Consider the following 15,523-nt stretch of genomic DNA (forward strand, 5'->3'; position numbering starts at 1 on the left):
TTCATCGCAAGCTCCAGGGCCCGCCTTCAACCTTGTGTCTAGGAGAATAACAGGCCTCGTCTCTCTATCACGTGATCAAACGGGGCCAGTCATCGACCCATGCGGCATACTGAGTCGGGCATGATACATACTTATCCAGACGCATTATTATTAATATGTCTTGCTGATACTGCTTCAGGAGCTACAGCACCAGAATTGGAAGAGGACAATTGGAGAGACGCAAATTTGTATTCAAAGACACTGAGTCCTTCTTTTTGGATTCGTATTTAGATATACAGCAAGGTCGTCATCTAAAGTGAGATGTTACACCTTCTTCCTCCCCCCCACAGTCCCACAAACCCACTCATCGTCAGGAATAGCAACCCACTCCGCCTCATTCCGCGGAATCTTCTGCACCCACCGGAACAGCAGCTCGGCATCATGAACCCGATGCAGCGTGTCCCGCCCGGGGACGAGCTGCACATGGAAGTAATCCGGCTCGAAGGGCTGGCAGCTTTCGGGCACAATGCGCTCGCGATACGTACGCATCCAGTCGCCGGCGTATATGATCCCGTACAGGGGTTTGGCCCGCGGATGGTGGTACCGCTGCCGCCGGAACTCGGCGAGCAGGGCGCACAGCGGCTCTGACTCCCACGCGATGATGGAAGGGGCGGGGTCGCGCATTGTCACGACGGTCAGGGTAGTCGCGAGGTTGAGGCGGATGAAGGCAATTTCATAGCTGGGCAAGGGGTTGGTGATGAGGTGCATGTCCCCGGGCGAGAGGGTGAAGTCGGTGCGGCAGGGGTTTGACTGGGTGGCCATGTTGATGTCACGGGGTGCGTGGGGTGGCGTTAGTAGGGGGTTGGCCATTGGTTTGGCTGGATCCATGGGGAGTGGATATTGGGATGGGTGGTACAACGGGATTAGATGAGGTTATATACGGGGTGGTGGGGAGAGTGTCTTTGTTTTCTTGTCGGTAGGGTTAGAGGAGATAGTAATATCGGCTTTGTTCTTTGTTGAAGCTTATATAGATCACTGATAGTCACCAGTACCGGAGTTTACAAACATCACCGTATAAGTGATATAGTACTGTACACTGTGAAAGGCTTTCAGGGAGACTTTCAACTGGGAATATAAGGAGATATGTCTCTATTTCAAGCATAATGCAGTGATATGCCTCTAGAAACAGATTTCACTCTTGTCTATGAGTATCAGGAGCCTTTCACCTGGCTTTAGGGTCTACCTTCGAAGCCAAGCTGATATATCAAAAACTGACACATGGAAGTGAAGATTTAGGGCTAATTGCCTCGCTCGTTATACAATGTTGCTCATTGAATGCCAATCAAACGAATATTGCTGGAGATCTGCAACCGGCGACTTCGAAAGAATCGCGGGTACAACGCAGGAACTGATGGACACAATAGTGAGCAGTTGACTAGAGTGGGACATTCTAGCCCAGCATGGAAGCAGCATAGACCTGTTGTTAGGATATCTTGGTCGAGGATGTATTAGCCTGAAGCAACTTGAAAAGACAAAAGCTAACCCTTTACTCTTGGACGTATTTTTGCTGATATATGCTGAGTTTGATGTCTCCAAAATGAGGATACGGCTATGCTGCCGAATGCGGAACAGACCTGGACAGATGTTGACAAGAATAAAATACACACACATACATTTGTTTCAGTAAAAGCCATCCTATCGAGATATCTCATACACAATTAACCGAATCTCATGACCACAGCATAATAAACGTGAATAATGATACATACCACCGATACAAAGCTCAACCAAATCAGATAAGGTAGTTGTTGAAGTCACTAATGGCAAATTGGAGAGGAAAGGTGCCTCCATGGTTGATATACCTATACTCTTGTCAAAAAGACCAATCGTTTCATGTTGTCTCATTTCTCTTTGGACTAGTCAGGCGCTCTGCACCCAATGCCTGAAGACTTTATCGAGGGGAATTGTAACAGCCCTATGCCCCTGTGGTAATAAGCAGCTCTTTGGACAAAAATAGAATTGCCTTGCAATAGGAGAATATCGAGAGCTATACTGCTCTATAATCCTACGTCCTCCTCTTATTTTCTTTGTCTTTCTGAAGGTTGACGGCTGCGTAAAGACATTCTGAAATGCTCGGAAAGTCTTTCTTTGCTGTCGTATAGCATCCGGAATATGTAGCTTACAAGCCCTTTGTGACGACCAAGCTCATATCCAGGGATGCGCTGTGATCGAAGAAAGCCGCACAAGTTCCAGAATATCCCCGAGAAACCAGACACAGTCAAAGAACACCCTCTGTGAGAATCACAGAGAAACCACCTCCAGACCCAGCTCGCTTGGACCCCAGTCCAGTCTATAAATAATCCAACGCCATCCATGATTCGGATCGATCCCCCACCACCCTCACGACACCCATGCCCACCACACCCGCAACCATCTCTGTAGACCGGACTCTCTCACCGGTAGCCACGATGGTTCCCCGTATCGTTGTTCATGGCAACCTTGTTATCCACGGCAATGTGTACATAAGCGGACCACCCCGCCCCTCCGGAAATGCATCTGGGTCTGAGGATTCGGAGTATTCCACCGGTCCCCGGCGGCCGGATTGCACTTGTACCTCGTCGGTATGTACCTCGTGCTCCTCGTTCGAGAGCAGCAGCACCTCCGGGTCTGAGTACCGTACCAGACCCCGGCGGCCGGATTGCACTTGTACCTCGTCGGTGTGTACCTCGTGCACCTGCAGCTCGTGCAGGTCGTCCGAGAGCAGCAGCTCCTCCGGATATGCTAGCTCAGGCTCCACCGCGCAGGACAATGTACCCGGGCTCTTCGACTGTACTCCTATACCAGTTCCCCGGGCCCCGGCGGTGCCCGTGTTCTCCGAGGGTTCCCCCTTCGAGCCCCCCGAGGATCTCCTCCTCGACACGGAGGTTCCACCCCACCGGGAGCCCTCACCAGCCCCGGAACCAGGCCCAGCGAACCCCCCACCCCGGCGCGGCCCCCTCTATTGCGGGCCCACGATGTACGAACTCCGCACAATGCCTGCCACTGTCGAGCAACTGTTCGACCTCTACTACGCCCATGTAAGCACCACAACCTTCGTCGTGCTCATCCTGTGGAAGAGCGCGGAGCCCATCAACTGGCACGGCGAGCCCCTGCGCGCCCTGGGGTATGAATTCAATACGCTGCGGGGTTTAAACCACACGGCCCAGGTCCTTCACGGGGTCATCCAGGCCGGCAAGGAGATCTGCCTGTACCGCGAGGACGGCAACGGCGGCCTCGAGCAGTTCACTTTCAAGGGCCGCACTCTCTTCCACGAGGAGCACGACCTCTGGGTCCTCCGCCAGTGGCGCGACCGCGTCCCTCGCGAGAAGATCGAGGGGGTCAGCGACACGGAATCCAATGTTTCGTCGCCCTACCGGCCGCGCTTGTCCTCTAATAAGTTCCTGAATCTTCGGGAGGAGGATTTGGATCCACGGTAGAATGGGTTGGGGCAGGGGGTTGTGGTTTTGTCCGGGTGGTCTCGGGCGGATTCGAAACAGAAAATAAAAAACTACCCTGAAATGGGTTTATTATTACTTTATCTCTTTTGATTTGTGCAATTCCTTTATTTGTGATCGTTTGTATGTTTTGATGCCTCAGGAAGTCAAGAGGGTGCTTGCTGATTCGAAAATCTCATATATTCTTTACCTGAGGCGTCAGGTCTCAGAGGCTGGTCAGGTAGGGCTATGCTTTTACCGACTTCGGCCAGCTCATTACAACCCAGCGACATAAATCAAAGTTCGCTACGAAATCGACAATAGTTGATCTCAACAGCTTTGAAAAAAACTTTCAACTTATACAGACCACGCCCCATACTAAACGATCGGTATTTAATCCATGTATTACCTCTTGTTGCCTTCAACGACTACGTGAGGTTCTGGACAAGCCGTGGTTTAGCAGACTCCGGAGGGTGCACCTCACACCTTACACCCACTCCTCAACTCCTCAAGCCCTAAGTTGGGAAAGCACCCAGACACCGCCCCTGTCCCTAAAAACCAACCCGTCGCCTCCAAAACAGCAAGCAGATGCAAGCTTTGCCCTAATGCACCTACTGGCCTGACCAAATCCTGGCCGCCTGCTGGACTTCTCACCAACCAAACTCAATTAAATCGACCATTGAATGTGCCCCACCGTCCGCCACAGTGTGTATTCGGACTGGCGCACAGAAATCTTTCCTGTCCGCTGCACGCCAAGACTGTCCTTGGCGCCCACCATATGGTCTAGTCTAGCCATCAGTAGAGGTCTTACCTTGCAGTCGTAAACACTGCCCAGAGATCTAGGGGACAATATACTGCAACGGCCGGGCAAGGTTACATGTGGCACTGGGCTCGAGACGAAGGAACGTCGAGAGTTCGCGCTAGATGGAATAGACTCTGCGGCATGCAGCATCCCGGCTAGTTTGTCTGTGGCGTGTCTTCACACCACGTTCTGGCCATCCTATTTTCATGTTTGTTGAAGCCTTGGTGCGATTACTTGTGAATGTGAATAGTGCAAGCCCTTCGTCTCAGCGCGGGCCATCCCCACTGAACAGCACGAGACTACCCCAACCGATATGAACGATACCGCAGATTCCGGCCGAAGCAAACCTCCCGGAGAAGCACAACACAGAAATAACCCCGGAAGCAGGCGGAAACGAGCCAGAGATTTTTGAATTGTATGGTGGGGTGCCGTAGGCGAGATCGCAACGATCCATACTGCTTTCAGTGTAGCTGCCCCGCCGGATAGATTAAACTAGTGCTGACGGCGCGGACCGGATGGCACAGACTTGATTAAGGGTGCAATTATTGCCTTCTCCGCTCGTGCTGTAGTCTGCGCTGCATCTTACAGCAGATAGAAAAAAATTGTGTAATGAAAAGTATGTACACGAAAGAAAAGAAAGTGTCTTGGTCAAGGACCATATACAAGGCCAGCCTAGCGCAACCAGCTCTCCTCAGGCGCATGCGGCGTCGTCCTCCCCGCCGTCTCAACGTCACTATGTGCACTACGCGTCTCATGCGTGATCTCGATCTGGTTCGAAACCACAATCGCCCCGTGTGCCGTATCCGGATGAGTCTCGAGGGGCGCCGGGTACGCCTTGAGCGTCTGCATCTTCATATCGTCCATCATGCGCTCCTCGCTCTCGGTAAAGGTCAGCCCGATCGTGATCGGATCCGACGCTTTGCCGCGGTTGCGGCTCAACGAGGCGCCTGGCCCCCCGCCACCCCCGATAGTCTGCAACCCCGACGGGATCTTGTAGCTCTTCTGGGAGGACTGGAAGGCGCTGCCGAAGGCGCGGGCCAGCCACGTGCGTAGCAGGTGGAAGACCATGGGGAGGTTGGTGGTGATCACCGCCGCGAAGGTCTCGCGCGTGCCCCATTCTTCGGCTAGGGAGGCGCCTTTGTCCTGTTCCTGGGTTGGAGGAGTGCATGTTAGGGTTGGGTTTGTGGGAGGCTTTGGGGAGGGGGAGAACAGGGCCAGACTCACCACTATGATGAAGACGGCCTTGAGAGTCGCGCAGACGAGGATGAAGATTCCCGCGCTGAGGATGATGGTCGCCGCGATCTTCTTGATGACTTTCAGGCTGGAGCCCCAGAGCATAGGGATCGGAAGGAGGATGAGGTAGGGGTCGGTGAGGAGGTTCGAGGCGAAGGTTATGGCGACGACGGGCATGGAGATGGCGGGTTGGCAGACGTCTGATGGTTGATGTCAGTAGGTGCACTTCATACTGGCAACACTTTGATTCTAGCGAGACTCACTACCAGGGTTGGGGTAGATCTGCCAATTCTTGTGAAATGGACGACACGACGCGAGGATGGTGATGATGCTCGCGAGGAAACTCCCAACGACAAGTACAAAGCCAATGTAGATGGGAATGCGATATCGCCGCCCGAGGCCGTCCTGTGACAGTCACAAACATTATTTATGGTCGCAGACGAGGACGACAGTGGGTGATGCTCACCATCAATCGTGCATAGAAGGCTAGCATGGACAGCTTAAGAAAGCTGATCAATGCCGAATAGGTGGCCCAGCCCGCCAGTTGGATCTTCGAGCCGATCACTCTGACATGACAGATTAGTGAACCGTGCAGCAGAGACTTTGATCGACCGACAAACCTGGCATGATATTCGGGACTCTCTGGCGCCAACGCCGCCCGTTGAGCGTCGGTCATGCTGTTGTTGGCCAATCCATGAGCTATGGCGCCCACGTTGTAGGCCAGAGAGACCTGCGCCGTGTAGAACAACTGCAACTCATGTCAGCGTATGATTCAAGCGCACAGAAAGACTTGTACTGACAATTCCAACCCACACCAGGTAATCATCCAGGCGCAGATGCCTCCATCCCACGACTCGAGCCTGCGACCAGGTCCGCAGCATCGTCACGGACACACCAATGGCGTACATGGTCCAGAGCTGGACGTTGGTGTTGTAGGCCGCCTTGGAGGCCGCATCCCGCGCCTCCAGAAGAGTCCACATATCCTGCGGGCGGAGTTCGATCTACAATGTAAAGGCGATGTGTAAGACCCTGGAGAGAGTGGTGACAGGGTAAACGTCTCCATCTGTTTGAAGGAGACTAGAGAAGCGCGATCTGTTTAGTATAAGAACGGATGTGGATATTGTTGTGCAGCCCGCATTACACAAGCCGAGTGTGTGGTTCGGAGTTTGAACTCGGCTATTGGATCACGAAATTCAGGAACACCTGGTGGCAAATGTAACCCTGAACATGGGTGTCGTGTCCTATTTTTGAGTCGCCAGGTACGCTCAACACTGAGCCTGAACTCCGTGTGGACGGCCACTCGGCTGCGAGAGGATACATCTGGGCCCGGGCTTGCACTGTATCCTGTGCCTAGCTGAATTGCAACTGAGAAGTATTGTGCATTGATTGGCCGTGTTCCAGCACCGGAGATCAAAGTTTGAGGATGAAGTCTATAACCTGGAAATTGGAGGATTATTCAGTTGTGCAACTTAACAATGGCCAGAAAAGACCTCGGTTGGAGGCACAAGCACAAGGTTAAATCACGGAGAATCCATCGCCCCACTCAGAATTAGATAAGGTGTCCACTCAGGAGTCCTGAAAACGCAAGTGATCGACCAATTCCGCTGCCTTCCGTCACCCCCGAGGGGATTTGTTCCATGGTTGGATGGAGAGGGTGGAGCATGCCACTTTCATCGTCTGTTAGGGCCACCACCACATCCGGGCCTCCATCCACCCCCCCCCCAATCCACCACCATCCCACAGGGAACCCTTCAGCCTAATCCTGGTCATCGGGGGTTACACACTCAGATATATCTCCGGTGCTACTCCAGGAACCCGCATCATATGACTCAATCCAGTCAGGAACACAATCCTGAGGCAAACCCACAATCTTTGTCGAGTGGAGCCTTGCGGCCACGAATATTAGAAATAAACTCGCCTCGCCCCCCGGGGAGGATTCTCTCCAGCGACGATCCTCAACACCCGTCGTCCGTTGTCATCTTTGCTTGTTTCCCCTCACACTTGGCTTGCCATCCGGCTTCTGCACACAATGTATCGGTTCAAGCTGGAATTCGTGACGGTCGTCGCCACGTGGGCGCTGTCGGCAGCCTGTCATTCCCTGCCCCGTGCGGCCGATGGCTCGGAGGGGGCTTGCCACTCAGGCGATGCCGACTTCAAGGCGCTCGGAGCCAAGCTGTCGAGCACCGCGCAGGTCTACTGCCCGGGCTCCAGTGAATTCACCAATGTGACCACCCGCTGGTCGGTTCTCGAGGAGCCCGAGGTGAACATTGTCTTTGTGCCGGGCACGGAGAACGATGTTGCCGAGATCGTACGCCTATCTTTATCCATGCACTACCAGGGAGTGATATACTGACCAGGACCATGTATAGGTGCAATACGCCAACAAGAAAGAAATCCCCTTCCTGACCTACAATGGCGTCCACGGAGCTCTCACTTCCCTGGGCAAGATGGACTACGGGATCGCCATCTACATGGGCCAGCTGAGCAGCGTCCAGGTCGCCGCTGATGGCCAGACCGCGACCTTCGGTGGCGGCACCATGTCCAAGATTGTGACGGACGAGCTGTGGGCCGCCGGCAAGCAGACGGTGACAGGCACCTGCGAGTGTGTCAGTCTCCTGGGCCCCGCTCTCGGGGGTGGCCACGGCTGGCTGCAGGGCCACCACGGCCTTGTCGCCGACCAATTCGTGTCGATGAACATCGTGCTGGCCAACGGCACGCTGACCACGATCGACGAGACCTCCGACCTCTGGTGGGCCGTCAAGGGCGCGGGCCACAATTTCGGGATCGTCACCTCGCTGACCTCCAAGATCTACGACATCAAGCACCAAAACTGGGCCATCGAGACCATCATCTTCAGCGGTGACCAGGTCGAGGCCATCTACCAGGCGACAAACGACTATCTCTTGAAGAACGGCACGCAGCCCGAGGGCGTGATCAACTGGTCCTACTGGATGAACAACGCCGACGCTGACCCTAACAACGTACGTCCCCTTCCCATCTCACCCATCAGACCTCCAAACTAACCCCCCTCAAGCCCGTCATCGTCTTTTACCTCATCCAAGAAGGCGTCACCGCCGTCGACTCCGCCTACAGCGCCCCCTTCCACGCGCTCGGCCCCATCTCCGTGACCCCCGCCAACGGCACGTACAAGGACCTGGCCGGCTGGACCAGCATCGCCGTCGACTCCCCGCCCTGCCAGAAGATGGGCATGGCCAACCCGCGCTTCCCGATCTACCTCGAGGCGTACGACGTGGCGGCCCAGAAGCAGGCCTGGGACGTCTACGCGGACGCCACGCGCGGCGCCTCCCCGTTCAACAACTCCATCTTCATGTTCGAGGGCTACTCCGTCCAAGGCGTGCACGCCGTCGACAGCGCCTCCAGCGCCTTCGCCTTCCGGTCCGAGAACCTCCTCGCCGCCCCCATGATCAACTACTTCCCCGACGGCGACGAGCTGGACCAGAAGGCCAACAGTGTGGGCCAGCAGCTCCGCGAGATTTTGTTCAATGCGACCGGCCGTCCGGAGATCCGCGCGTATGTCAACTATGCGTATGGCACGGAGTCACCCCGGCAGTTGTATGGGAGCGAGGACTGGCGCCAGCAGCGGTTGCAGGCGTTGAAGGCGAAGTATGATCCTGAGGACAGGTTTAGCTTTTATGCGCCTGTTGCGTGAGGGGTGAGGGGGAGTGGAGGTTGTATGTAATTGCCATACAGTGCAGAGTTAAGTAATGTATATAAAGAAGACTCATACATAAATTTATAGAGTTAATTTGCTTCAAAGCTGGGTTTAATGATGCTACAGTCTGTTTGGTGCTTTTTCGACCCTGAAATATGTATCTTGTTGCGCGCCCCTCACAACACAGCGGAAAGATAGTGGACGTGAGGCAATCAACGATTTTCTTACCATTGAATTCGTCGGACTTCACCGAAGGAATCATGATCAGCCCTTGTGCAGATCAAAACCCGATGTTTGATGGTTAGCCGTTCTCGCTGCCGATCCCGGCATCCCTGCTTCTGGATTAAGAGCGAACATCTGGACCGTGCAGTATCTTCAGCTCCACCACCGGTATATTTGCAATTATAGCGCGGAGCCGAAAGGTAACTCCCTGCAGCATGATTGTTCCCTCTCCATGAGTTCAGGGTCATCTAGAATAATTGCTTTTCCGTTCACCCATTCATTCTCGATAGCCTCGTATCGGCAGCTGCAGGGCTCCGGCATTCCTCGAATCATGTCCCGATACGGTGGAATGCGCTGCATGGAGATGCATTGCTCCCCTCTGCATCCGGCAGCGATCGGCGAATTGTGATTGTTGATGGATGACCTGTCTCGTGCATGTCGACTATTGTTTGCCGGGTTGACTTTACCCCTTGTTCAGCTCTTGCTGCTGCAAGGGTGGCTTAGGGCTTGGGAGCCGAGCTGAGATCCTGCGCCAGGAATAACAAAACAATCGCATTTCGCACTTCCTCCTCATCCAGTATCTTTCCCTACAATAATGCGACGAGCGATACCTCCACGATCACCACGATGTCGACAACCAAAGACGAGCGCGACACCCCCTCCACGCGCGAGCTCACCTCCAGCCATGCCACGGACGCAGTCGAGCCTGACCCCTCCGAACCCCCCGTCTGGAAGCCGAAAAAGGGCCAGTGGCTGATCTTCGGCTGCCTGGCGCTGCTCTCCTTCATCATCTCGCTGGACACCACGATCATCACCCCGGCCATCCCGGTACCTGTCCCCGTCTACACCCACAAGAGCTCCAGCTGATGTCCGCAGGTCCTGGAACAGTCCCTGAAAGGCGACACGGTCCAAGCCTTCTGGGCAGGCACCTCCTACCTTTTGGCCAGCGCAGTCTGTCAACCGTTCATCGTCGATCTGTCGGATGTCTTCGGCCGCCGCGAGGTGCTGTTGGGGGTCGTCATCCTCTTCACGCTGGGTACGATCCTCTCGGCCGTCGCCCACGACTTCCACCTGTTTCTGGCCGGCCGGTCGCTGCAGGGCGTCGGCGGCGGGGGAATCATGGCCAGCTGCATCGTGATCACGACGGACATCGTGCCGCTGCGCCAGCGGCCGACCTACTACGCGATCGTGCAGATGGCGTGGGCGATCGGCACGCTGGCGGGGCCCGTGGTCGGCGGCGCCATCGCCCAGGACATCTCCTGGCGCTGGATCTTCTACATCAACCTGCCGTTCTGCGGTCTGGGGCTCGTCATGGTCCCGCTGACGGTGCGGCTGCGCGCCGAGCGGCCGAGTATCATGCAGCGGCTGGGGTCGATCGACTGGGTCGGCGGGGTGTTGTTTATTGGGAGCCTGTGCAGCTTTCTGATCGGGATCACCTGGGGTGGGAACCAGTTCCGCTGGGATAGCTGGCATACGATCGTGCCGGTTGTTGTGGGTGGGGTGGGTTGCGTGGTGGCGCTGCTGTGGGAGGCGTACGGCGCGAGGCGGCCGTTCATCCATCTCCAGTTGTTCGGGAGTATATCGGCTGTGCTGGCGTATCTCTGCGCGTGTTTGCAGGGTGCTCTCGTTCGTGGCCCTAGCCCTTCCCCTGAAACCCTCCTGACCCGTCTAGGATACGTTTACTGACTGATCCACGGAACAGATGCTAGGCCTCCTCTACTTCATCCCCCTCTGCCTGCAGACGGTCAAGCACTTCACCCCGATCACCAGCGGCCTGGCCCTGATGGTCATCCTGGGGGTGATGCTGCCCGCCAGCGTCGTGACCGGCGCCCTGCTCACCCGTCTGGGCACCTACCGCTGGGCCATCTGGTCGGGCTGGCTGCTCTCCACCCTCGCCATCGCCCTGCTCACCCTCCTCGACCAGGATATCTCAGCCGTGCGCTGGGTCTTCATCTTTCTCACCCTCGGCACGGGCCAGGGACTGATCCTGACCTCGCAGAACTTCGCCGTGCAGGCCTTGGCCAAGGATAATCGCGATGCGTCGGCGGCGGGGCTGTACACGTTCATGCGGTCGCTGGGGATGTGCATTGGCGTTGCGGTGGCGGGGACGTTCTTCCAGAATCGGTTGGCGGAGAGACTGGGGAAGGCTGGGTTGGATAGGCAGGTTGCGAGGATGGCTGCTGAGTTTGCGTTGGTCTTGAGGGGCAAGGAGGGGGGGTTGGCGGAGGGGGTTAAGGCGGCGTATGTTGCTGTGTTTCGCGAGGCGTTTCGCGATCTCTGGATTTTCTTTGCGGCCGTGTCGGGGTTGAGCTTTTTGCTGGCGCTGGGGATCGGGCATGCGAGCATGGATCGGGCGCTGGAGTCGGAGCATACCCTTGTTGTGGAGCGGGGGGAGGACAAGGGGGAAGTGCAGGCAGAGGGGGAGACGGCGGGGGTTTGACCTTGATGAGAATGCTGACGAGCTGTAGAGCGCTCGAGGGGAAGAGAACTGGTTGAATATGTATATATATTCTGGATTAATCAGGGTTTGCTGTCGCTTGCCCTACTTCCATGCCTCGCGAAGTCGAGCTACATTTGTGTAGATCTTGCTTCACCTGGGTGTTGTACCGTCTTGAATGCATATATGTCATCGGCAACAAGCAATGCGTCCGCCAAGTGATGCAGAGAGAGGGTCTAGCCATATCAGTTCTATCCAGACTCCATCTTCGGTGACTAGAGATGGCACGTTGTGATCTCGGACATCTGCCGACATGATATACATCATCTACCTGCAGCATTGCGTGCTCCGATCTTATCTATCGGCCGACTGAGGGCAGAACAGCGTGTAATTCGTACCTGGACCAAGCGCTAGCCTTCCCGCACAGCTTGGCACTTGCGATCACCAAACATCGCGATTAAATTGGGTCCTGACGTGCTCTCATTGCTTCACTGACACACTTTATATAGCCGCGCCAGCTGCAATGGATAAACATGTCACACTGAGTGGAACAACGACGCAACCATGGCATTCACCCGTCTGGTAGCTTTCTACCGCTCCTGTCTCTTCCAGATCATCATCGTAGGACTGGTCGCCTTCTGCGAGCCGGGCATCTGGACTGCGTTGAACAACCTTGGAGCCGGGGGGAATGCTAGTGTACGTTGAGTACCTCCCGCCTCCCAGATACTCGTGGCTAACTACAGTAACCTCCAGCCCTTTCTCAACAATGCCGCCAATGCCCTAACATACGGCCTCATGTCCGTGGGCTGCTTTCTCGCCGGCGGCGTCACCAACAAGATCACCGCCAAATGGACGCTCTTCATCGGCGCCGCCTTCTACACCCCGTACGCGGCGGCGCTGTACTGCAACAACCGCTACGGCAACGAGTGGTTCCTGCTCCTCGGGGCGGCGCTGTGTGGCATCGGAGCCTCGCTTCTCTGGGCGAGCGAAGCTGCCATCGCAGTTGGGTATCCAGAAGAAGAGAAACGCGGACGGTACATCACCCCTCCCCTCTGACCACTGCATTCAACTAACACTTCCGGTAGATACGTCGGAATCTGGATGGGGATCCGGCAGATGGGCCCCCTGGTCGGCGGAGCCATCTCCCTCGCGCTGAACATCAACACCGCCCACGCCGGCAAGGTCACCTACACCACCTACTTAGGGCTGGTCGCTATCTCGTCTCTGGGTGCGCCTTTCGCCCTGCTCCTCTCCCAGCCCCAGCAGGTGGTCCGCAGCAACGGCACGCCGATCCCGTACATGCGGCGCACCAGCCTGAAGATCGAAGCCCGTGCCATCTGGAAGCAGCTGCACAATAAGTATATGTTGCTCCTGATCCCGGTCTTCCTGGCTGGACAGTTCGGCACAACGTACCAGGGCAACTATCTCACCAGTACGTCTCAGCCCTTCCTCCCATTCCCCACCCCCATCAACGACACATACTGAATTCAGACAAAGCATACTTCACCGTCCGTTCCCGCGCGTTAGCCTCCTTCCTAACCGCCGTCGTGGGCGCCGCCGCCAACCTCCTGACAGGATTCATCCTTGACCTCCCCTCGCTGTCCCGCCAAGCCCGCTCGAAGAGCGTCTACATCTTCGTGCTCGTCTTCGTGACGGCAGCCTGGACCTGGAATGCGATCGTGCAGACCCGGCTGGCGCGCATGGCCGACCCGCCCACCTTCGATCTGGGCGACGGCGCGTTCTTCAACTCCGCCTTCACGGTGTACATGTTCTTCAAGTTCTTCTACGAGGTGCTGCAGACATATATTTACTGGTTGATGGCGGAGATCAAGGGCGCGAGCGGCGATGGGGACGTCGCGCGCACGACGGGCATTCTGCGGTCGTGGGAGTCGATTGGAAGTACCATTGCTTATGCGGTGGGGGCAACGCATTGGCCGAATGAGAAGCAGATGGTGCTCGGGTTTGTGCTGTGGGGGGTTACGGTGCCGTTTACTCTGTTGGCGGTGTTTGGGGAGTGGAATGTGGGGGTTGAGGGAGAGGATCGGGAGGAAGAGACAGAGGGCAATACGGGGAGCAGTTCTAGTTTGGAGGCGCAGCGGGTGGTCGTTGGGGTTGATGGGAAGTGTTGAGGTAGAGATACATCGTGGGAAACGGGTCAAGGTAGTAGTAAGGTATCATCCCGGTTACCGTCACGTCTGGCCCAACTACTTCAGATTCTTCAGTATGAAGTCCACCTCCTCGTCCGCAGCTGTAACGATATACTGAGGCGGGTGTTGAGGCGCCCACCCAATCCTCTTCCCATGTTCCGCGGTATATGTAGACCTTGCAATCGGGGTTGTCAGTGTGTAGCGGCTCTATAAGGGTTGAAGATGACTTACAGTCCGCCGGTTCTCGCACCCACGAATGACTTGTATGTCCCCAAAGCAGAGGCCATTTTCTCCAGCGCTGCATCATCGGCTTGAACGACTGTCGCGTCGTCGATGACACCACGTTTGGCCAAGGCAGCCGCCATTGCTTCATAAACATCCCTCCAAGCCACGCGGCCGGACGATGCGAGATAGTAGCCATTCCTGCCGTACCCGGGATTATCGCCCTGTACAATCGACTGGAAGACCTGAATGTAGAGGTTCGTGTTATCGGTGATGTGGCATACGGGCCATTTCTGTCGTGGGTTAGTACCTCAGGGACGAACTTCACCATGCGTGTTAAGCAGATAGAATACCTACATTGGGCTCGGATTCGACTACATAGACACGGCCCGCGGCTTTCGCGGCCCGAACAATATCAACCACCTGGATGGAGATTTGGTTTCCGAATCCTTCTCCCTTTCCGTCTGCCGAGAATCAGAACGTTAGGGTTGCTGGAATGACGACGTTGAAGGCACATAACTTACAAACCATACAAGGAGAGAAGATGTATGTTCGCACACCATACTCCTCTCCCGTCTCGATCACGCTGCAGTTCACTTGGACCGACTAGCAAATATCAGTTGAACGTTTACCTTCCGGTTGCCACCCAGAGAAGTGCTTACGATCTGCCCCCATGGATGCTCGCTGCGTTGTGCTTTCTGTATATCATATAATCCCGGATCAATGTCTAGCAGGGGCCGATCAGTGGGTGCACCGCAGTAGCTGCCGAATTGCTTGGTTCCGGTGGTCTAGAAGAACCCCGAGACATGTCAACTGAGAGATATCTTCCGATGAGGAAAGTCGGGCATGGAACGCACGAAGATGAAGTGACTCTCTAGCCCCGTAAGACGTTTAGATTCAGCAAGTGCCTGAATGAAGAACTCCTGGTTCTCGAACTTGTCGCAGTCGATCAGGAAGTAGACGATTGTGATCTGGTTTTCGACGATCGCCTTCCGGATGGCTGCTTGGTTGTATGCGTCGAACTGTAGTGGCTCTGTACCATAACGTCGACAGGCGTCACCCTGCGCATCTGTCCTGACCAGAGCAAAGGTCTTGTTGAGGCCGGGTAGCTGCAGGGTCGATAGTCGAGCGAGGAGTGTCCCTCCCAAATAGCCCGACACTCCGGTAATCAAGATGTTGTGGGACATGGTGCCGCGGGTATGAGACAAGCTTCAGTGAACCGCAATTACAGACGTAGATGATCTTCATTCAAGTTCAGGAGTATAGCCTCCCCCTTCCAGGCCCTCTTTATCCTCGACGACTTACCGCATAGTCTTTATGAGCTTCGGTTAGTCG

At 55.6% G+C, this 15,523-nt stretch overlaps 7 protein-coding genes across 7 annotated transcripts; 4 read left to right on the forward strand and 3 right to left on the reverse strand.

Moving 5' to 3' along the window:
* Window positions 1-303: 303 nt before the first annotated feature.
* On the reverse strand, window positions 304-801 carry BO86DRAFT_399793 (uncharacterized protein; the record flags this gene model as incomplete). The annotated part of the gene is made up of 1 exon (XM_025673659.1): window positions 304-801. The coding sequence occupies one exon, from the start codon at window positions 799-801 to the stop codon at window positions 304-306; it is 498 nt and encodes a 165-aa protein (XP_025527554.1).
* A 1,646-nt stretch (window positions 802-2,447) lies between these two features.
* Window positions 2,448-3,455, forward strand: BO86DRAFT_430671 (uncharacterized protein; the record flags this gene model as incomplete). The annotated part of the gene is made up of 1 exon (XM_025675720.1): window positions 2,448-3,455. One exon carries the CDS (start codon window positions 2,448-2,450, stop codon window positions 3,453-3,455), a length of 1,008 nt encoding a protein of 335 aa, XP_025527555.1.
* Window positions 3,456-4,926: 1,471 nt separating this feature from the next.
* BO86DRAFT_313372 (uncharacterized protein) lies at window positions 4,927-6,467 on the reverse strand (the record flags this gene model as incomplete). Its single annotated transcript, XM_025668003.1, has 6 exons — window positions 4,927-5,403; window positions 5,479-5,687; window positions 5,751-5,892; window positions 5,954-6,053; window positions 6,108-6,235; window positions 6,288-6,467. The coding sequence occupies 6 exons, from the start codon at window positions 6,465-6,467 to the stop codon at window positions 4,927-4,929; spliced, it is 1,236 nt and encodes a 411-aa protein (XP_025527556.1).
* Window positions 6,468-7,236: 769 nt separating this feature from the next.
* Window positions 7,237-9,264, forward strand: BO86DRAFT_389398 (putative FAD-dependent oxygenase). Its single transcript, XM_025672121.1, has 3 exons — window positions 7,237-7,795; window positions 7,857-8,468; window positions 8,522-9,264. Exons 1-3 carry the CDS (start codon window positions 7,517-7,519, stop codon window positions 9,155-9,157), a joined length of 1,527 nt encoding a protein of 508 aa, XP_025527557.1. The 5' UTR covers window positions 7,237-7,516; the 3' UTR covers window positions 9,158-9,264.
* A 745-nt stretch (window positions 9,265-10,009) lies between these two features.
* On the forward strand, window positions 10,010-11,822 carry BO86DRAFT_448335 (MFS general substrate transporter; the record flags this gene model as incomplete). The annotated part of the gene is made up of 3 exons (XM_025676638.1): window positions 10,010-10,210; window positions 10,259-11,008; window positions 11,085-11,822. 3 exons carry the CDS (start codon window positions 10,010-10,012, stop codon window positions 11,820-11,822), a joined length of 1,689 nt encoding a protein of 562 aa, XP_025527558.1.
* A 561-nt stretch (window positions 11,823-12,383) lies between these two features.
* Window positions 12,384-13,948, forward strand: BO86DRAFT_313351 (MFS general substrate transporter; the record flags this gene model as incomplete). Its single annotated transcript, XM_025668002.1, has 4 exons — window positions 12,384-12,515; window positions 12,573-12,853; window positions 12,905-13,251; window positions 13,317-13,948. The coding sequence occupies 4 exons, from the start codon at window positions 12,384-12,386 to the stop codon at window positions 13,946-13,948; spliced, it is 1,392 nt and encodes a 463-aa protein (XP_025527559.1).
* Window positions 13,949-14,023: 75 nt separating this feature from the next.
* BO86DRAFT_430676 (NAD(P)-binding protein) lies at window positions 14,024-15,375 on the reverse strand (the record flags this gene model as incomplete). Its single annotated transcript, XM_025675721.1, has 6 exons — window positions 14,024-14,141; window positions 14,198-14,481; window positions 14,546-14,652; window positions 14,713-14,794; window positions 14,851-14,976; window positions 15,046-15,375. The coding sequence occupies 6 exons, from the start codon at window positions 15,373-15,375 to the stop codon at window positions 14,024-14,026; spliced, it is 1,047 nt and encodes a 348-aa protein (XP_025527560.1).
* Between the last annotated feature and the right edge of the window lie 148 nt (window positions 15,376-15,523).

This window comes from Aspergillus japonicus (genome assembly GCF_003184785.1).
Source record: "Aspergillus japonicus CBS 114.51 unplaced genomic scaffold BO86scaffold_25, whole genome shotgun sequence".
In the NCBI taxonomy this organism is placed as follows: Eukaryota; Fungi; Ascomycota; class Eurotiomycetes; order Eurotiales; family Aspergillaceae; genus Aspergillus; species Aspergillus japonicus.